The sequence below is a fragment of the Rhinoderma darwinii genome, chromosome 10 (genome assembly GCF_050947455.1).
Source record: "Rhinoderma darwinii isolate aRhiDar2 chromosome 10, aRhiDar2.hap1, whole genome shotgun sequence".
NCBI lineage: Eukaryota > Metazoa > Chordata > Amphibia > Anura > Rhinodermatidae > Rhinoderma > Rhinoderma darwinii.
The window spans coordinates 89640785-89660989 of NC_134696.1; the positions used below are offsets into that span (position 1 = coordinate 89640785).

At 44.7% G+C, this 20205-nt stretch overlaps 1 protein-coding gene across 1 annotated transcript in view; it reads left to right on the forward strand.

Moving 5' to 3' along the window:
- LOC142661550 (paired box protein Pax-6-like) overlaps positions 1-15479 on the forward strand; it is a 52824-nt gene extending 37345 nt beyond the window's left edge. The window contains exons 3-7 of the mRNA XM_075838969.1: positions 11005-11087; positions 11400-11550; positions 12862-12959; positions 13145-13292; positions 15183-15479. Coding sequence (XP_075695084.1) covers positions 11005-11087; positions 11400-11550; positions 12862-12959; positions 13145-13292; positions 15183-15268 — 566 coding nt within the window. The 3' untranslated portion in view covers positions 15269-15479. The remainder of the gene's footprint in view (positions 1-11004; positions 11088-11399; positions 11551-12861; positions 12960-13144; positions 13293-15182) is intronic.
- Positions 15480-20205: the final 4726 nt, after the last annotated feature.

Sequence of the window (20205 nt, forward strand, 5' to 3'; positions counted from 1 at the left end):
CCTGCGCAGGCGCCATCCATAGCGAGCGACCATTGTACTGGCCCAAGAAGTCATCCCAAACCTGAAGATCAGCTCGGTGCTCCTCCTTGAGCCGCACAAAATGATGCGGCGCGCGCACTCCTGCCGTTGCCGCCGCCAACCTCCTACCAAACACCCTCCCCATCGGCATAATCCGGCAGGCGAAATTCAACTTCCCCAGCAGCGACTGAAGCTCCCTCAGCGCCATTTTCTTCATTCTACAAGCCCGTCGAACCTCCAGCCTCAAAGCCCCCAACTTATCCGCCGGGAGCCGACACTCCATTGCCACCGAGTCAATTTCGATTCCCAAGAAACAAATCGTCGCTACCGGGCCCTCCGTTTTTTCCGGCGCCAAAGGGATCCCAAAATCCCTCGCCACCTTCTGTAGTGCATGAAGCAAATTACCGCAAACCGGCGAACCCCCCGGGCCAACGCACAAAAAATCATCTAAGTAATGGATCAACGAGTCGACCCCGGATACTCCCCTCGTTACCCACTCCACGAAGCTACTAAACGCCTCGAAGTATGCACAAGAAAGAGAACACCCCATCGGAAGGCACCGATCCACGTAAAAGGCCCCATTCCAAAAACAACCCAACAGCCGTTGGCTTTCTGGATGAACCGGCAACAACCTGAACGCCGCCTCGATGTCGGTTTTTGCTAGCAGCGCCCCCGGACCCGCAGCCCGCACTAACCCCACCGCCTTATCGAATGAGGTATAAACTACGGAACACAACTCGTGATCAATCCCGTCATTTACCGACGAACCTTTGGGATACGATAAATGTTGAATCAAACGAAACTTTCCGGGCTCGCGTTTAGGGACAATACCCAAAGGGGACACAACTAAATCTTTTACCGGCGACTCAACAAATGGCCCCGACATGCGCCCCAACGAAACTTCTTTTAACAACTTTTCCGACACGACTTCCGCATGCAAGTAAGCCGATTTTAAATTCCTCCGCGTAACCGGCACCTCATAAGGAGGCGGAGGAATAACAAAACCAACACAAAACCCTTCATAAAGCAACTTAGCTGCCGCCCTATCCGGATACTCACTTAGATAAGGGGCCATCCTTTCCACCCTCACCGGCGACACCCCTTTGACCAGCCCCGTGCTGGTTCCCTGACCTCTTTTTTCGCATACATTTTGCCGCCCCGTGTGATGCACCATTACACTCGGAGCACACGTGCTTGAACTTGCACGTGGCCCCGAACTTGCACTGACCTTCATTGAATTGCCAGCAAAACCCCGCCTTTCCCCCGCCGCTTTGTCCACTCTGACTAAGCTGGCCTCCCTGGCCACCGCTCCCGGGAAAGGGCTGCCTAACCGGAGCCGTAACCCGTAACCAGAGAGCAATATCCTTCTGGTCCCACCGAATCGCCGGCCGAACCGCCTTCCGCTGACGGAATTGCTCGTCATATCGCAGCCACGCCTGACCCCCATACGCCCTATGAGCCTCCCCAATGGCATCAAAATAACAAAATAACGCCGAACAATTTTCCGGCGCCTTTTCCCCTATCACACTAGCCAATATGGCGAACGCCTGCGACCAATTAACGAACGTCTGCGGGATAAGCCTATACCGCCGCCGTTCCTCCTCGTCCTTTTTACTCTCATCCCGCTTGCTCTTATCCAAATTAAATTTAGCCAGCGGCAAGAGAGAAAAAATTTCAACATATTCGTCTTTCCAGATCCGATCACGCACCTCCTGCTTTAAATGCGCCCCCAACGGACCCTCAAAACAAACATACACCTCCCCCCGAGCACGATCGTCCATACGCACTCGATCGCCGTCCTTCTGTGCCTCGGTCTGTACCGACACCGCGACCGCCTCTCTAACCGCCACCACAGGACGCGCCTGTAACGATCCCACGTCCCTGGGGCCTTCCCAAACTACCGCAGGAGACACTTCCGTTACTACCGGCGCCGCGGCCCTATCCAGGCGCCCCACCAGCTCCCTTAAGCAACCCACTAAGTCTGCCAAACCCGCTCCGTCGCGTCCGCCCGCGCCACTACCGGCCCCCGATGCAATGCTAGCCGCCCCCCCGTCGACACCTGACATAAAAATCGCTGGATAAGACAAAGATGGAGTTATACACTCACCGGGCTGCACAGGCGCTGTGTTCCCGTCAGCCGGACCATCCTGACCTCGACGATACACGTCCAGTTCACCTTCCTCCAGTTCTTCTCTCGCCGACGACTGTCCTTCCCAACGACATCTACGGAACGGGGATGAGGACGCGCTGACCGATGGGCCGGCAACCTGCCGCCCGACCGCCGGGACCCAGACTTCCGACCGGACCTGTTGCCTTGACGTCGCTGCAGATCTAGTCGTCCGTCTAGATGATCCTGACGAAGCCTGCCCCCTGGCCGGAACATCACCATGCGGGGCGGCCGTACCTTGTTCTCCAAATCTTCCATCTGATGGGGGAGGGGTGACAGGGAGCCCAGCCTGCGACTCCCTGCTTACCGCCGGACCCCGTCGCGGCCTGGGATTCCTGCCAGGACGCAGGGCCTGGGAAGGGGCGGTCCTCCCAGCTGCCTGGCCTGCAGCGTCCGGGATCGGGCTCCCTCTGCGACGCCGTGTCCGCGGGACTACCTCCGGACTGAGGCGCTCTGGAGGTCGGGACCGCCGAGAGGGACGGGTCGACCCAGCCTGCGTCGCCGTCACCCCTGGCACCGCTCTCTGCCTGCCCAGCGCAGGAGCGGTTGTTGCCGACTCCCCCCCCGCCGCCATAGCCATGCTCGTAAGGGGGCCGGGGGAGGGGAGCCTGTCCCTTTCAACAGACCCCGAACGCCGTGCCCGGCGTGGCGAAACGGCGTCCGGGATCCTAGTTATTGCAGCCACGGTCTCCTCTAGCCATCCGGGACCGTGGTGCACAGCAGCGGCACGCAGCCGCTCTAACATAAGGGCTTCTGCCATTACTAAAAGCCGGGCAACGGGGAGCTTACTTGCTTCTTATGTTACTCCTCCCGCTGCTTCCGGCTCAATGCCGAGAAACAGCGGGAAGCGCAGTAACGGCCCCCCGTCCCCCTTAACTCCTCCCCGTCCCTCCTTCAGCTCCTACCAACTCTCCCTCACCTAATTAACCCTTTCCCTACCAGGACGGTCATGTCGGCCTCCCTTCACCCTGCTGCGTCCAGCCTCTTCTTTCGGTGTGATCTGTTATTTTAGGCTGGGGAACGGAAAACTTCAGTGTAAAGGTGGACATGGTCATGCCGTCGTTTAGTCCATAGTTACCAGTTTTGATTCTTCCCAAAATCATGCTTTTTCAATCGAGAAGGACTTAGTGAGCAGCTGCCGGACACCTTTGACACCACTTATCTCTGGGGGAATGGCAGTTACGGAAGCAGCATAGCATGCGAGCTACGCTGTTTCGGTAACTACCATTCAGTTCTATGGGACTTACGGAAACAGTGTAGCTCAGCGTGCTACGTGCTGCGCTGTTTCCGTAATTTACGTCAGTGAAAAACGTGCCAAATATAGTAAGAGGTGTACTCCTCTTCATATATTTGGTTAATCTTTGGCTGTTCATGCAACAGAAATATAAATCTAGGCCTGCTATGAGCAAGTGTAGATTTGCGCCATAACTTACGCCAGTTTCTAGCGTAAATTATGATACATGTGTCATCTGTCGATTTTTATATTTATAATTTAAAATCTCTAAGATATATAAATATAAATTACATTTTAATTATCTCCACCCTCTACGCCATACTTTACCTTATCCCTGCGAGCATATTTTATTATCCCTATTCTGTGACATTATCCCTGTTCTATGAAGTCACAAACGGTGCCATAGCAACCAATCAGAGCTCAGAATTCCTTTCTCTTAGCTGCATTGGAAAAATGAAAGCTGCGCTCTGATTGGCTGTTATGAGCAACTAAGACAGTTGGACTGTTAGACAGTTTTGATAAATGAGGCCCATTGCTACCATACTGCGACTTCACTGTGTGATAATCTTTTCCTATGACATCACAGTATTCATTACCTCTGTACTGTGACATCACTGTGTTCACGGCCTCTGTACTGTGACATCACTGTTTTTATTATCTCTCTATAGTGACATCACTGTGTTCAATACCTCTGCACTGTGACATCACTATGACTATTATTCCTGTGCAGAGCAATCACTATTTATTATTTCATATCTGTAGTGTGACATTACTGAATTGATCCATGTTCTGTGACACTTTATTATCCCTGTATTGTGACATTGCTGTGTTTATTATTCCTGTTCTGTGACATCACTGTTTATTATCCCTGTACTGTGACATCACTGTTTATTATCCTTGTACTGTGACATCACTGTTTATTATCCCTGTACTGTGGCATCGCTGTTTATTATCCCTGTACTGTGGCATCGCTGTTTATTATCCCTGTACTGTGACATCACTGTGTTTATTATCCCTGTACTGTGACATCACTGTTTATTATCCTTGTACTGTGACATCACTGTGTATATTATCCCTGTACTGTGGCATCGCTGTTTATTATCCCTGTACTGTGACATCACTGTTTATTATCCTTGTACTGTGACATCACTGTTTATTACACCGGTAGTTGGATATCGTTATGTGCATTATTCAGGACCTAACCAGGAGTTATTCCTGTACAGTGACGTCACTGCAAGCATTTGCAGTGGCATAAGAGGTTCCAGCAGCACCTGAAAACTGGTGCCTGATGTGGACCCATAGTTACACTGCATATAAAAGAACACCAGTAGTATAAATAGCATGTCAAGTTGGGGGGCCCTTTTAAAGACTGCTTCTTGCCTAGGAACTTCAACTTGCGTGTCTGATTGGTGAACTTGGACCACCATTGATTTCAGAATAAAAGGGGCTCAGTAGAGAGCTCAAACCCCGTAGGTACTGATCCGAGACTTCTGTTATTAAAAAATTGACACTACATTCTCACCAAAATGCCATTGATTTAAATGGCATTCGTCTTAGACTGTAGTATCAGATTTCCAATAACAGAAATCTTTGAGCATTGCCAAAAGGGCTTGATCCCTCAATACCAGGGGAACACAACTTTTTCTAGTCTGAAGGCTCCATCGTCAGATTGTACCGCTCTCAAGGGCTGCTTCAAAACGTAGACGTATCCCCATCTGGGCAATTTATGGCATATCTACAGTATATGCCATATTGTTGGGATGGTGGGGTACCAATTTTGGGGGCATTTTACAACTCCCATAAACTACAATGAAAAAAAAACGCATGCATGCGTGGCAACGTCTCCGCCTCATCTCTCTCTGGAGTGCTAATCAGGGGATATTTTATAAATACATCCAGTCCCTCTGGCCTGTGCTAGGCAAAACACAGTAACAGTTTATGCCCCCATAACAATACCAGCAACACAGTCCCCTAATAGTATTAGCCACACAGTGACCCTAGTACTGCCAGCCACACGTTGCCCCATAACATTATTAGTCCCACAGTGCCCCCCCCAGTAAAATTAACCACACAGTAGCCCTAATACTGCCAGCCACACAAAGCCCCACATAGCATTGCCAGCTACACAGTGCTGTTGGGGGTTGCTCATAATGGCTTTGCTGGCCGCAGGTTGTGCGCCCCTGCTTTATACAGACCTTTCATTTATTAAATCAGTGGTGGTCCGAGATCATAGACTACTTCACCAATGTCATCCCCCTTTACTTGTATCGAAACATAAAAACATTATTGTGACTGGACTTCCCCTTTAAGGAATAATCTGCGGCCATGGACTGAGATGACAAGATCTGTACAGCAACTGGAAGACTTTTGCAAAAGTAGAAAAAAAGCAAAAATAAAAAAAGCGAGTGTCTGTCTATTATGTGTCAAATTGCACCTTCTGCACACATGTGCTGGTAAAGGAAGGAGTAAGTAGTGCAGAGAGCGGATGACACCACAAGGCACCCAAGGGAAACCTGCCGGAGGTGAAACCAGCACTGTTTCCGGTGAGCAGCAGAGCTGAGAGGAGCTCTGCACTTACTCAGCAGCCTCCCAGACTATGGCTGTACATCTAGAATTTTCCACTGTGGTTGCCTTCCAGTATATCACAACTCCCAACATAGAGCATATCCTGTTCTTCCTAAATATTTTCTCATCACTGTTCACTGCAAAATGATGTGCTCATAAACTGCATTAAAGGGATTTTCCCATTAAGAATAGGGGATAAAGGTCTGACCGGTGAGGGTCTGACTGCTGGGACCTCCACCGATCCCGAGAATGAGCGTTACCGAGTCCACTATGGGATTGAAGTGGTACTCCGCATGCTCGGCCACTGCCCCATTCACTGTCTATAAGACTGCCAGAAGTAGCCAAGTGCCTTACAGGTCATTTACTTTCAGCCCTTGCACCATGAAAATAAATTAACTGGTCTCCCGTAAGTAAGGCCCCATGCACACGAACGTGCTTTTGTGGCCGCAATTCCCCCGAAAATCCATGGGAGAATTGCGAACCCATTCATTCCTATGGGGCCATGCACACGTCCGTGGTTTCCCAGGAGCCCGGACTTCAGAAAGAACAGGCATTTCTTATTACGACCGTGTTCTGTAGTCCAGGCTCATAGAAAATAATGGACGCGGCCATGTGCACGGCCTGCGATTTGCGGGCGGCTCGCGGGTGACACTCCGCCCCTGGCCGACCCGAAAATCACGGCCGTGCACATGGCTACGGTCGTGTGCATGAGGCCTTACCTATAGCTACTGTATCATACCCATCCTAAGACAGCGGTTACTTTACGGTAGGTCATGTGGGCAGAAGGGCCTAAAGGGAACATTTATTTAAAGCATGTCGAGCAGTGGTGTAGCGATAGTGGGTGCAGGGATAACAGTTGAACCAGGAGCACTGCTGCCTGAGGGCTCTGCGCCAGATATAATTATAATGGGGAAATGCAGAGAAGTAATATAATTTAGTACTCTTACTATTGAAAAAAATCTTCACTTTTATAATGCATACAGAACCTACAAAGTTTAAAGAGGCTCTGTCACCAGATTCTCAAATCCCTATCTCCTATTGCATGTGATCGGTGCTGCAATGTAGATTACAGTAACGTTTTTTGTTTTTTTTAAAAACGTTCATTTTTGGCCAAGTTATGAGATATTTTATATATATATATTCAAATGAGCTTTGAAATGGACAATTGGGCGTTTTTTTTTCGTTATGTCCAACTGGGCGTGTATTGTGTTTTTAACTGGGCCTGTTTACGTGTATGACGCTGACCAATCAGTGACCAGTCAGTGTCATACACTCATCTCCATTGATTTACACAGCAGCAATGTGCAGCATACACAGAGCTTAACGTTAATCAAGTGTCCTGATAATGAATACACATGAAATCCAGCCTGGACGTCATGTGTACTCAGAATCCTGACACTTGTGACTCTTTTCTTTGAGATTTCCAGCAAGGGAAACAAAATCTCGTTTACCTCCGTAATCTCGCGAGATTACGCGTGGCTTGCTGGAATCTCACAGAAAAGATTCAGAAGTGTCAGGATTCTGAATACACATGACATCCAGGCTGGATTTCATGTGTATTCATTATCAGGACACTTGATTAACGTTAAGCTCTGTGTATGCTGCACATTGCTGCTGTGTAAATCAATGGAGATGAGTGTATGACGCTGACTGGTCACTGATTGGTCAGCGTCATACTCGTAAACACGCCCAGTTAAAAACACAATACACGCCCAGTTGGACATAACGAAAAAAAAAACGCCAAATTGTCCATTTCAAACCTCATTTGCATATATATAAAATAGCTCATAACTTGGCCAAAAATTAACGTTTTTTAAAAAAAACAACGTTACCGTAATCTACATTGCAGCGCCGATCACATGCAATAGGAGATAGGGATTTGAGAATCTGGTGACAGAGCCTCTTTAAGGTCATAGTACACAATGATACAGGACATGTTGTGGAACCCATAAGCTGCGCCATCACCATCAATTTATAATTATAGTATTAAAGGCGGTGAAAAAAAAAAATCACACAAAGCCGTGAGCACTGATCCAGTCCCTGTGGATCTGTATTATGAACTCATAGGCGCTTCAAGTGTCGTCGGCTTCTCGGGGAGAATTCATCCATAAGGTTGTGTTTACATTTGCAGGCTCCGTTGAAGATACCATCAAAAATCCTGGACAAAATATTGTATCGCTATTTTGTCCAGTAAAATGACCAACACCATGGCGGAAACCCGACAGACCCCATTATAGTCAATGAGGTCAGTCGGGCGCCGGATTTGGCACTGCTATAATTTTCGTTCTTGAGCAGAACAAGGGAAATGAACAACGTGGATGTGAACAGAGACTAATAGTGTGAGCATGTAACATTTGTTTTTCTCATGAGTTTCGAAGAAGTCAGTATTAAAAAACCTCTGCGTGCCTCTGTATGGAATCGGAGGTAAACCAAGGTCCAAAGTTCCAATTTCAGTCTCCGGTTTGGTCTTCCCTCTGAGCTCGGACTTGTTAGTCCTATCTCAATGCAACTACTGCTCTCAGGAGGTTGGTGGTAGGTGAGTTGGTAGGACAGTGCTGCAGTTTTCTTAACAAACGAAGAGGTTGCCAGTGCACTTGGAGGGTTAAATATCTCGATAGCAATGTCCATACATCTACTGGCACCTGTTCTTGAATCGGGAGCCAATATTGGTCCCAAACCAGGACAATGTTTGAATTTGGCAAGCTCAAATTGCTTCCAGGTTGACCAAGATTTCTGTCAAGCTGGTGGCTCCTCTTCACCATTCACGAAGTTTCCCATGTCCCTTTGGAACAGATCCAAACTATGGTTCATATACTTAGGTGTTTGCTCACAATAAGACTAGGGTTTACACATGGCGATCTCTGTGTGGTTCTCTGGTGGAGGTATGTGGTGACTCCAGAATGGCACGCGCCAGCAGGGTGTCTTTTGGGCATTTCACCTGAAAAGTCACTGCTTAGGGGAAATGAACCCTACAGTATAGAAAAACTTGCCTGAGAAAGAGGAAGTGTGAATAAGGCACCTGTCACAGGATGTCTTCGCAGACCTCCTCCCAGTGTGTTACCCAGAAATACTGCAGACGCAGGAGATTAAATGGAGAAGTAGGTGACCTGTATGATAAACTTTATATTAACTCTTCAAGGAAGTGAACGTTTTTTTCCTGTATAAACAAAATTGAATTCTCAAACCTGGCAAATAAATTCTGCCACCTTTAGTTTTCACAGATATTTCCTAATTCTACAAAAGAATGAACTGATTACAATTTCTCTTATTAGAAGTGAATTACAAATTAAAGGGCATTTTAAGAAGACCCCTCCCATTAAACGGGGTATCTGGTTTGGGCAACCCCTTAAAATGAAGGACACCACAAGGGAACCCAATGGACTCCTTATAAGTCAATCGGGTCCATCGGGCACAGGTGGTAACCGTCCTGGTTATAAATGGAAACCAGGACGCGAATATAAGCAGAACTTCATGGGGTTGTCCATGATTAGAAAAACATGGCTGCTATCTTCAAAAAAAAAAAAAAAGCATCACACCTGTCCACAGGTTGTGTGTGGTATTACAGCAGCTCAGCCCCATTCCCTTTAATGGAGCTGACACATCCCTTGGACAGTGGTGGCACTATTTCTAGAACAAAGCAGCCATGTTTTTCTAATCTTGCACAAAATCTTTTACAGGGATGGCACAAAATATATTATTGCGGACCACCAATAATTTGGTTAATAATGCATTTATAAGTCAACGCACACTTGAAGTTTGGGTTCTTTAAAATTTATTTTTTTCAACAAACGGATTAAATTCCATCAAGGGTTTAAACCAGAATAAGTATTCCCTACTCCCCCCTGCCAAGATCTGCCCTTATTTTTGCACAAAAACGTAATATGGATCACATAGACAGTCTGTATGTAGGGTTTAAGGCGGCCCTACACGCTTCGATTACAATCGTATCAGCATGTAATGACTCCGAGACAACTACTCTAGGTCTTTAGGAGTGCTAAAAGATTTTTTTTACCTGCAAATGCAATATTATGATGGACTATAATGCAATATAAAAGTGTGTTGTCATGCCGTACCATCTGGTAGTATGCACCAAATTGACTTTTTCTACGCCTCTTTACAATGTGGCTTCGATTTCAACCTCATCACAACATTAAATAATCCCCACATGTAAAGATAAGTCATACACTTCCATCGCGATCAGGAACTATATGTCAACAAGCGGTTGTTTCACTGAATCGTATGGATTATGCAAGCACGTGAAGCCACCCGAACACTTGCACTGGCCTTGTTTGAACTATGCAAAATTAGGTGAAGTGTTTCCACAATAGTGACAGCCACAGGGCTCCAATGAGAGAGAGAAATGGCAGCCATAGTGACAGCCATAGTGCACCACTTACCCATGCACACACCCAATCTGAGAGCCTACATGCCTGCCTCCCCTAGGGCCTGGGCCATGTGGCAAGCAACCGCCGGCTACTAGTTGGGCATCCCAAACAGGATACAGTATATCCCACTTGATCACCAGAGCCTGGGATCACTATATATCAGTGAGTTATATTAGATTGAGTATAGTTACTAAACCACCAGGGACTGGATGGTGTAGTTACATCACACGGTCACCAGGGACTACCCACAGTATGGGGCACTGGGGTATCATGTACTGGACGACTGTATATATCACTGGATTTGGGAATTTTATACGATGTCACCAAACAATTTAATTGTCACGTTTTGTTTAATTATTTGCATACATGTTATATCCTTATTATTTACTGCAATTGTTGGCTTATAAATGTATAGTCATGTCAATGCCTGAAACATGAATGAGAACATAAGTGATAGATACCGATGATGTCATCACATCTATTCACACTCCCCTCACATTGTAGTCCACCCCGCGGGATACCACTGCACAGGCAGAACAAATTGTGTAGGAAAGAATGGCAGGAAACAGATGTAGAAGAAAGAAGAAAAGACTGTGTGGCAATGCTCTCTTATCACCGTGTTTTTTTCTTTTTAGAGTTTGAGAGGACACATTACCCCGATGTCTTTGCCAGGGAGAGATTAGCGGCAAAGATTGACCTGCCTGAAGCAAGAATCCAGGTAACCCGAAATTTCCTATTGGTAATTTCAGCTCCAGCCAGTACTATTTTCTATTACAGTTAATAAAATAAAATAAAGAATATGATTGGTTGTGACAGCGTCCCCATGATAACACTGAATGGTCAAATGTTGTCATGGTAACACATGCAAAAAAGCTCTTCTCATTGGAAGGCTTGTAACTTTAACTGTTGATAGCCGAGCGCAATAATAAAATATTTTTGACATTTTTAAAACACTGTAGAAGCTTTTATATAAAACATTAACATACATACAGATATAAAAGTAGTAACCTACGGTCACGTTATACTACAGGTCTGGTTTTCCAACCGGAGAGCAAAATGGAGACGAGAAGAAAAACTACGAAACCAGAGACGACAAGCGGGTAATGCTTCCAGCCACCTTTCCATCAACAGTTCATTCTCCAGCAGTGTCTATCAGTCCATGCCCCAGCCCAGCAGCTCAGGTAAAACTAAAGAACGGGAAAAGAATGTATATTTATACCCTATGATCCAAGAAGATAATGACAACCATTATTTATATAGCCCCAACATATTCCGAAGTGCTTTACAATCAGGGGAGCAGTGAACATGTTAGTCCACAAGTTGTACGCAAATGGGGAAATCTAAAAAAAACACATGCTTGAACCAGTCAACCAGCCTATATCTGAGCCACACAAATATATGGAAGGCGCTGTTCACACCTGCGTTGTGGATTCGTCAGTACTGGATCCGTCGCACAACAAATACCAATAGCGCCTGATGGACCCCATTGACTTACAATGAGGTGTATCAGGTTCCACCGAGAAAAATTGCATGTAGTCAATAGGGTCCGTCGGGTGTTGCTGGTATTTCTTGTGCGATGGATCCAGCGCTGTGAATTTTGACAGGATCGGCTTCGATCGGAGCCTCCAATGCAGATGTGAATATAGCCCAACGTAGTGTCGCATTGCGACTAGCATGTTAAAAGAGTTGCTTTATCAGAACGACCCCTTTCCATACGTCCTATTAGGGAATATGGAGGTTATAGAGGGGAATCCCATCTACAAGACAGAGTGCAGAGCCGCTGCAAAGAGTTTTTCCTATTTTGGAGAACTCGCTGACACCATGTTACATACTTTCCCTTTCATTTGAATGGGCTACATGTAATAAAATATTTCCCCTGCATGCAGAACTATTCTTCCCATCGAAACTATGGAAATCAGAACAGAACCTGACGGACGCCATGTAAATTGTGTCCGTTGGAGGCTGGTGGCATCTGTCTTGAGATGGGTTCTTATATATGTCGTGGTGTCCATTATATATGGAAACCACTATGTAACTGTGAATATAGACTAAGACAATCCCTTTAGTGAGTTGTCTGAAAAAGTATTTGTGACCGGGTCAGGGTGTATTAGTTGTAGATGTATGTGACATAAGTCTCCTTGAAAGAAAGATGTGAATACTAGAAGCCTGAGACAAGAGTATGGGTGCAGCACAGGAGAAGTCCTGCAGGCAAAACAAAGAAAATGTAATGGCATAATAATGGTGCAGGGTACATACACTTGTAAAAGATCCCCTAATAAATAATACTTCCAAGAGCTGTGCTTGTTAGGTTTGAACCAGCGGTTGCTGCCACTGAATCTCCACACCCCTCTGGAAATCTGGAAGTGTTTAAGTGTTTATTCTATAGGGCAAAAAGCCTAGTGGCACAAACTGATACCAGGAGTTACAGTAGGTGAACCATAGGGTTCTTAGAATTGTACTGCATGCCCACTGAATCACAACTTTTCTTTTAGGGTCCATGCTGAGCCGCAGTGAAGCAGCTATAACGAACAGCTATGGTTCCCTTCCTCCTTTGCCAAGCTTCGGTATGCCAAACAACCTCCCCATCCAGGTGAGAAGCTACAGAAATATCTTCTTAGATGTTGATGTTCCAAAGCCACCTTCCTGTTGGATTTCTCATATATAGAGTATGATGCTAGCTCTCTCTCTCTCTCTATATATATATATATATATATATATATATATATATATATATATATATATATTAAGAATATATTTTCTATTAATTCTTCACAGCCGCTAGCCAGTCAAACCTCTTCCTATTCCTGCATGATACCACCAAGTCCATCAGTGAGTGTCCGGAGTTATGATGCCTATACGCCTCCTCAACTTCAGAGTCATATGAATAACCAAAATCTGGGGTCCAGCGCTAGTGGCTCTACAGGCAAGTGTTCCTCAAAACATATAGAAAAATTCTCCTAATAAAAAAAGCTATGTGGACAAATAGCTCCAACGGGTCCTATGATAAACCCGTGCCTAACATTTATGAGAATTGAAGTTCTTCCGAAGCAGCACTGTGGGTGGCACAATGACGCTTATAGCGGGTGCATGGTCGGCCAATGAGCTGAAGGGACATAAAACTTTCTTAGCATTGCTGCCACTTTGTTCTAGTGATCAGCGAGGATGACAGTGGTCAGCTCCCCACTTATCAGACCTTGATGGTACATCTTAGCTATATCCCATCAATGTCTGAAGTGAGATACCCCTTTAAAGGGGTTTTTCCATGAGGGACATTTATGACACATCCACAGGATATGTCATAAATGTCAGATAGATGCGGGTCCCACCTCCGGGATCCGCACCTATCTCTAGAACGGGGTCCCCTAAACCCTGTTCTAGCTTTTTATGCTCACGTTGCCTCCCTGCAAAACTTACTGATTACATGGTCGGGAGGTACGGAAACAGCGTAACTCACTGGGCTACGTTGTTTCCATAACGCCCATAGAACTGAATATGAGTTACGGAAACAGTGTAGCTTGCATACTACGTTGCTTCCGTAAATGCCATTTACTACTATGGGAGTTACGGAAACAACGTAGCTCAGCGAGTTACGCTGTTTCCGTACTTCCCGACCATATCCTGTGGATATGTCCTAAATGCCCCTCATGGGAAAACCCCTTTAACAACTGCCCAGTTGGGTTTGTTATTTTGTTGGTAGCAATGGAGGTCTGCAATCGAGCTTCAAATTATAACCGATATTCAGCACAAAGGTAAAATTAAATCAGACATGGTATACAAATCTACTAGATATAAGCCCATGAGTTATCATCTTCCTCTCAAGTATTTACTGTTTTTTTCTGTTCCTTAGATATAACAAAGTGTCAGCTATTACAGCTACTATAGAGGTTGTTACCTGGTATACCCAGACTCTCAGGGTATGTTCACACGTAGTCAACAAAAACGTCTGAAAATCCAGAGCTATTTTCAAGGGAAAACAGACCCTGCTTTTCAGACGTTTTTTTACCCGATCGCATTTTTCGCGGCGTTTTTCGCGCCGTTTTCGCAGCGTTTTTTACGTCCGTTTTTGGAGCTGTTTTCATTGGAGTCTATGAGAAAACAGCTCCAAAAACGTCCAAAGAAGTGTCCTGCACTTCTTTTGACGAGGCTGTATTTTTACGCGTCGTCGTTTGACAGCTGTCAAACGACGATGCGTAAATAACAGGTCGTCTGCACAATACGTCGGCAAACCCATTCAAATGAATGGGCAGATGTTTGCTGACGTATTGGAGCCGTATTTTCAGACGTAAAACGAGGCATAATACGCCTCGTATACGTCTGAAATTTGGCCGTGTGAACATACCCTCATAAGGATAAACCTGTCTGGATATGCATTAATTGCATAGTCTTTCGGTACCCTACAACAGCTGTAATAGAAGAGACTGGACTGCCCTTCTCTAAATGAAGACCCTCTGGGAGGATCTGCAGCTAAAAACATAGGCGATTAGTTTTTTATCGCTGGGATAGCTGCACATTTGCAGCGGCCACTGCTGGAGAAAGGTGGCATTGCATGGAGCCCATTCAAATAAATGGAAGACCACTTGACACATGGTTGTGCTGAGCTCTCCCGAACGAGAGTCGCTCTCTGCAGTGGTTTTCCACTCGGGCTAATAGAGGCAGGGGGGGGGGGTCCACTAGGGTCTATGATATCCATATGACCTAGTAGGACATATGGACATGGGTTGTCCTAATGTGACAACCCCTTTAATAATTGGTATTTGCATCACAATTCTCCGTTAGTTACAAAATATTAAGTCAATTCCTTTGTTTCATACAGGTCTGATCTCTCCGGGAGTTTCTGTCCCTGTCCAAGTACCAGGAGGAGACCCAGATCTCACCCAATACTGGCCCAGGCTTCAGTGAAGAACAAAAAGTATGGATTAAGACTGGCAGCTCATAGGCTTGTGTAATGGAACCATCAATCACGTGAATCAGCAGACCTCTACGTTAAAAATGGTGGACGACTCCATTATATTCACCAGCTTTCTCAAACAAGACTTTTCAATATCGTCAACAAAAGAGCACCTACCCTAAAGACATGGCTGCTTATAATAAGTTGAATTTGCCTCGCAATGTCACCATAGAACATCAGGTCTGGTGATAACCCAGCTGAGAAGTTTTTTTTCCCCTACAGCCAAAAATTAATCAAAGAATCTGATTCTGCTGTACAGAGCCGTTAAACAAATGGTTATTGTTAAGTTCAGGTCTAAACATCCGCACCTCTGTCTTAAAGACCGTCTGTCTTTAGAAAACTTCCTGGTGTTAAGAACAGCGCTTTCAATATTATTTTCTTCAAGGTTTAACCCCTAAAAAAAAAAAAAAAGGAAGTTATGTAACGCCAGAGGAACTTCTAACATTGCACCACCCTATGCTGTATCAAGTAGATCTTCACTGGCATGTTTGTACTGCACTGATATTTCTCGTCTGGATTGGTGCCCATTGTGTGGTTTTAAGGATGTTGAGATGGCACTACCATGCCACACAGTGTTGACACTTTTTTCCTGAGAACATTTTTTACAGACATAGATCAAACCCAAAGTTGGATGGGAATATGGTACTTGATCTAAGTGTCCATCTCCACTAAGAACTAGAAAATTCAGGTTTGAGTACCAAAAATCTCAGTCCCATCACCCACAAGCTATACTTTTAGATGTCCGGCGTGGGTTTCTAAAGGGTCTTCTCTTTGGAGAGCTTACTTAGCTCTCTGTTTGCAAAACCGACATGGTGGTCACCACCTAATACTGGTACGTAAAAAAATGATGGCTCTCCAGTGGTACGACTTGTTTTCTTCACAATGTAGAGACACTATCCAGTTAGTCGTGGAATCAAGTTCATTGGTGACCACCATTTCAATGTTTCATGGCTCTGTGGTAGATAATCCAGTTGTCCACCCCTGTAGAAAAATATATAAAAACTAAGTTCTTAAGAGGCTCCTAAGTATGATGGGGGGCGAGAAGATTGGGCATAACTGCACTAAAACTTTTTGAATGGAGATAACCCGTAAATTACTCTCATTTTTCCTCGATGTTGACCCTAAAACCCCAATATCCAGAAAGTTATGGTTTGTTTTCCAAGGCAGGTTCCAAAAAAAATTAATGAAGTGGTGAATGCTGTTGTTTACTTACATATTTATATACGGTGTGCGTTTTTTTTTATACAGCGGAACTACTTTTATGCAGCTCTCTACAAAATTGTTCCAGCATAGCTTTAGTGTCTGGGACACAAATATGGTTACACTGGAACTCATGGTCTCTACTATTATAGGGTTGACAACACCTGCAATAGAAGCAGATATCTTCTAAAAAATGGTTGCATTAGGCAATAGACGTCTGTGAACAGGAAATGGTGGAGAAAATATTTATGTGTAAAAAATCACTAATCAAAACAGAACGATGGGAGTTGTCTTTCAATCTACCAGAAGCCTGAACACCGGAAATGAATACATCGACTATGTATAACCGTTACTTAGTGACAAAACCAGATGATGCCACCGTCCTATCCCCTACTTACTTCTTGAAAAACCCAATTGGAAAAAAAGGGATATTCTCTGGACATCATCCAGTATCTGCCGCACTTTAAGGATCTTTTCACCGCACATACGTCACATACATGTAAATATTTTTTTGCGTTTTTTTCCAGGATGTATACGCACACGAATGACATGCTTTAAAGACATGTTTTGAAGTGATGCTCCATGGAACGATTACTTGTCACTTTACGACCAATTGCAATTTTTGAGCTGTAACCCAGGAACCAAACGATAGTATGGAGGCAGGTGACTAATGATAGTGGGACAAGGGGTTGTCCGCTTTGGACAATGCCTTTTTTCTTAGAAGGCTGTTACAATGATAAACTGATCACAGGCAGTCCAATTTTTGGGACCTCTAGCGATCAAATATAAGTGTTCAGTATCCCTGCAGCGCCACCGCAGTGAAGATGAAGAATTACACTCATTGAAATTAACGGGCTGTCCGTGTTATACACACATGGATATGCCGTTTCCCCTAGAGAGAGATGCTCAGGAGGGATTAAAATCATTTGACTTACTTAATATTTTCCATCATTGGTCAGTCTTCTACTACAAGTGAACTTGTTCCAAAAAATGTTCCCTGCGGATATGTCATAAATGGCCCTGATGACAAAAACCCCGTTAACTAGTAGACACACAAAGAAAATCCAAAAATTGCATTTTGGGTCCTTGTGTTTTGTTCTGGCACAGCTTGCTAACCTCATTCTCCATTACTCACTGGTGTTCATTTTGTGTTCAGGAGAGTTATCACTCCAAAGCCGGGGGACGCACCAATGCATCAGCTTGTGGTTCAGAGTCCGACTACGCAATATAGAAATCATCATAATAAGGTGGACCTGTTCTTCAAGAATTCTAAGCAACCTTACCAGATTCAGATCCAGGACACAACAGACAAAGCAAATGATTCATATAACCACGACTATTTTTAAGCACAACGCATAGCCACAGACATTACGTGAAAAAAGTTTGTAAGTGGAATTATTACCTGGCTACGTAAGCATTGGAACTATCCAGAGAACACTCCTATATTTATTACAAATATTGTAAAGGAAAGAGTAGTAGTTTATAGCTTTTATTTATAGTTTTTTTTTATTTACTTGTGATGCAATACCAGACGCAGCCCATGGACAAGAGTGGCGCTGTTTCTGGAAACAAGTAGACCCTGTTTGGAATTTTAGACTACTTTAAGACAACCTCTTTAAAAACTCAGCAGCTTTGTGAACAATACCTCAAAGGTCAATGCAGCAATTAAAGGGTTATATCCATCTTATAATGGGATGGCATATTGCTAGGATATGCCATCAGTTTCTGATCGGTTGGAATCCGACCTCTGGGACCCCCACCAATCCTGGGAAAGAAAGGGCGCAGCGCTGGTTTAGCAATGTGGCCTATTCGCTGTTTTTCCCTGCACCATGGCGCTCCTGGCCACCTGGCTGTGCAGGAAATTGGAACAAAAATCCATTGACTTGATTGGGGTTATATTGCAGTTCCTTGCATAGCCGGTGGCCGGGGTGCAAGTGATAACTTTGAAGAGGACACAGTGCAAAATGAATCCGGTCAGTCCCTTTATTCTCATGATAGTGCATAGCGAAATGTCATCACTTTATGGGAAAACCCCTTTAAGTAAAACTTCAATGACACTCAAGGTTAAAATGTCTGAATTGATCAGATATGAAACCATTAACAAGCTGCTGTTAACTGATCGGTTATTTGTATTGTGTGTCTTTATTTAGTAATTGATCGAACAAATGCATACTGCTTCAGGCAATTTAGACGTCTATGAAATAATGAACATCCAATATTGGTGTTTTAAACAGGTTGCCCAGGGTATTCAAATAAATCCTAAATATATCGGCATAACAAGATCTGTCAACAGTAGCTACCCTGCTTACTGATGCTTTCCAGGTTGAAGAATATTTTTTCTTTCTTCACTGCACAAACTAAAAACAATTCTAAATAGCAAAAGAGGTAAAGAATATATATTATAATGACGCTAGATTTTTTATTTACCACATAACGGACGGTAATCTAAGGTGGAGCTTCACTTTAAAAAAAAAATTCCCACCAGAAGAAGTGATATAAGCTGTGTTCGACTGATTGCCGGCACAGTGGGCCAACGGCAGTGCCACGTCAGAGGGAAAAAGTTGAAGGCATCTTGGTCCCTTTATTATCGGGATCAGCCGGGTCCTAGAGGTCAGACCCCCACCCAGCATATCCTAGCAATATGCCATGGTATTAGAAGATGGGATTACCCCTTTAATATTTCTGACTAGCTCTGTAGGCCACTGCAGCATTATTTAGGGCTTTTCATTAACGTTGCACTTTTTTATATATTCTTTGCTACTTTTTTGTTCGATTAGTTTAGCAGAAATGTATGTGTCATAACCAACTTGAGACTGAGACGGTAAATTTTCTCGTAATTTGTGATAATGAAAAAACCCTTCCTAGCTGGTAGCCCCACCTGAAGATAATTGAGCACAACATATGGTGACAGGGTAGATCTCTAATCGTGTGCCACCGATGTCTGCTGCTGTGATGGTGTATACAGCTGTATTTAATGTGCGTTTTGTGCTAATGTTTAGGAAGATGACCCCTTACAGCGTGCAGGTCCTCATCCGAGCTGCTGAGAGGGTTCACCATCTGAACTTGCTGCTTTGTTTTTGTATGATTTGCCCGTGTGCCGCTCACACGCTCCTATGCTGTGTTTCAGATACGGTCTGGTTGGCATGCATCATCTCCCTGCTGTGCATTATTATTGTATAGCATGACCTGCCCTCTCTGTTCTGCACTGTGATCCTATTAAACTCTGCTCTCTCTCTAACCACTCATGTTTATTTCCTGTAGTTCAACCGCATGTTATAGGGTGTGTGGTGTATATCATTTAATAACGTAGTCATCAACACAGCTAATAACACTGGGCTTTGTATGGAGTACCCTGGAGCTGAGAGAAAAAGATCATGATGTCATCAACAGGACGGGTCTCTTGGTGGCGGAACATCAATAGTTTGGAAAACTCAAGATTGATGTCTACCCAAAAAGAGCTGAGACTTGGGCACTGGATGACTCTGCTGGAAAGCATATATATGAACGTTCAGGGGCCGGGATAAAAGCTATGTAGAAATGTTCATTAGAGGGTTAGTCTGAAAGCCTGATCAGACGAGGGACCACCCTCTATGACTCAGAACGGAGGGCCGCCATGTAAGAAAGGCTCCCGTTCTAGGTAAACCAAGCGTGTCCATGCATTACATGGTCGGCCAATTATTTGCTGGTC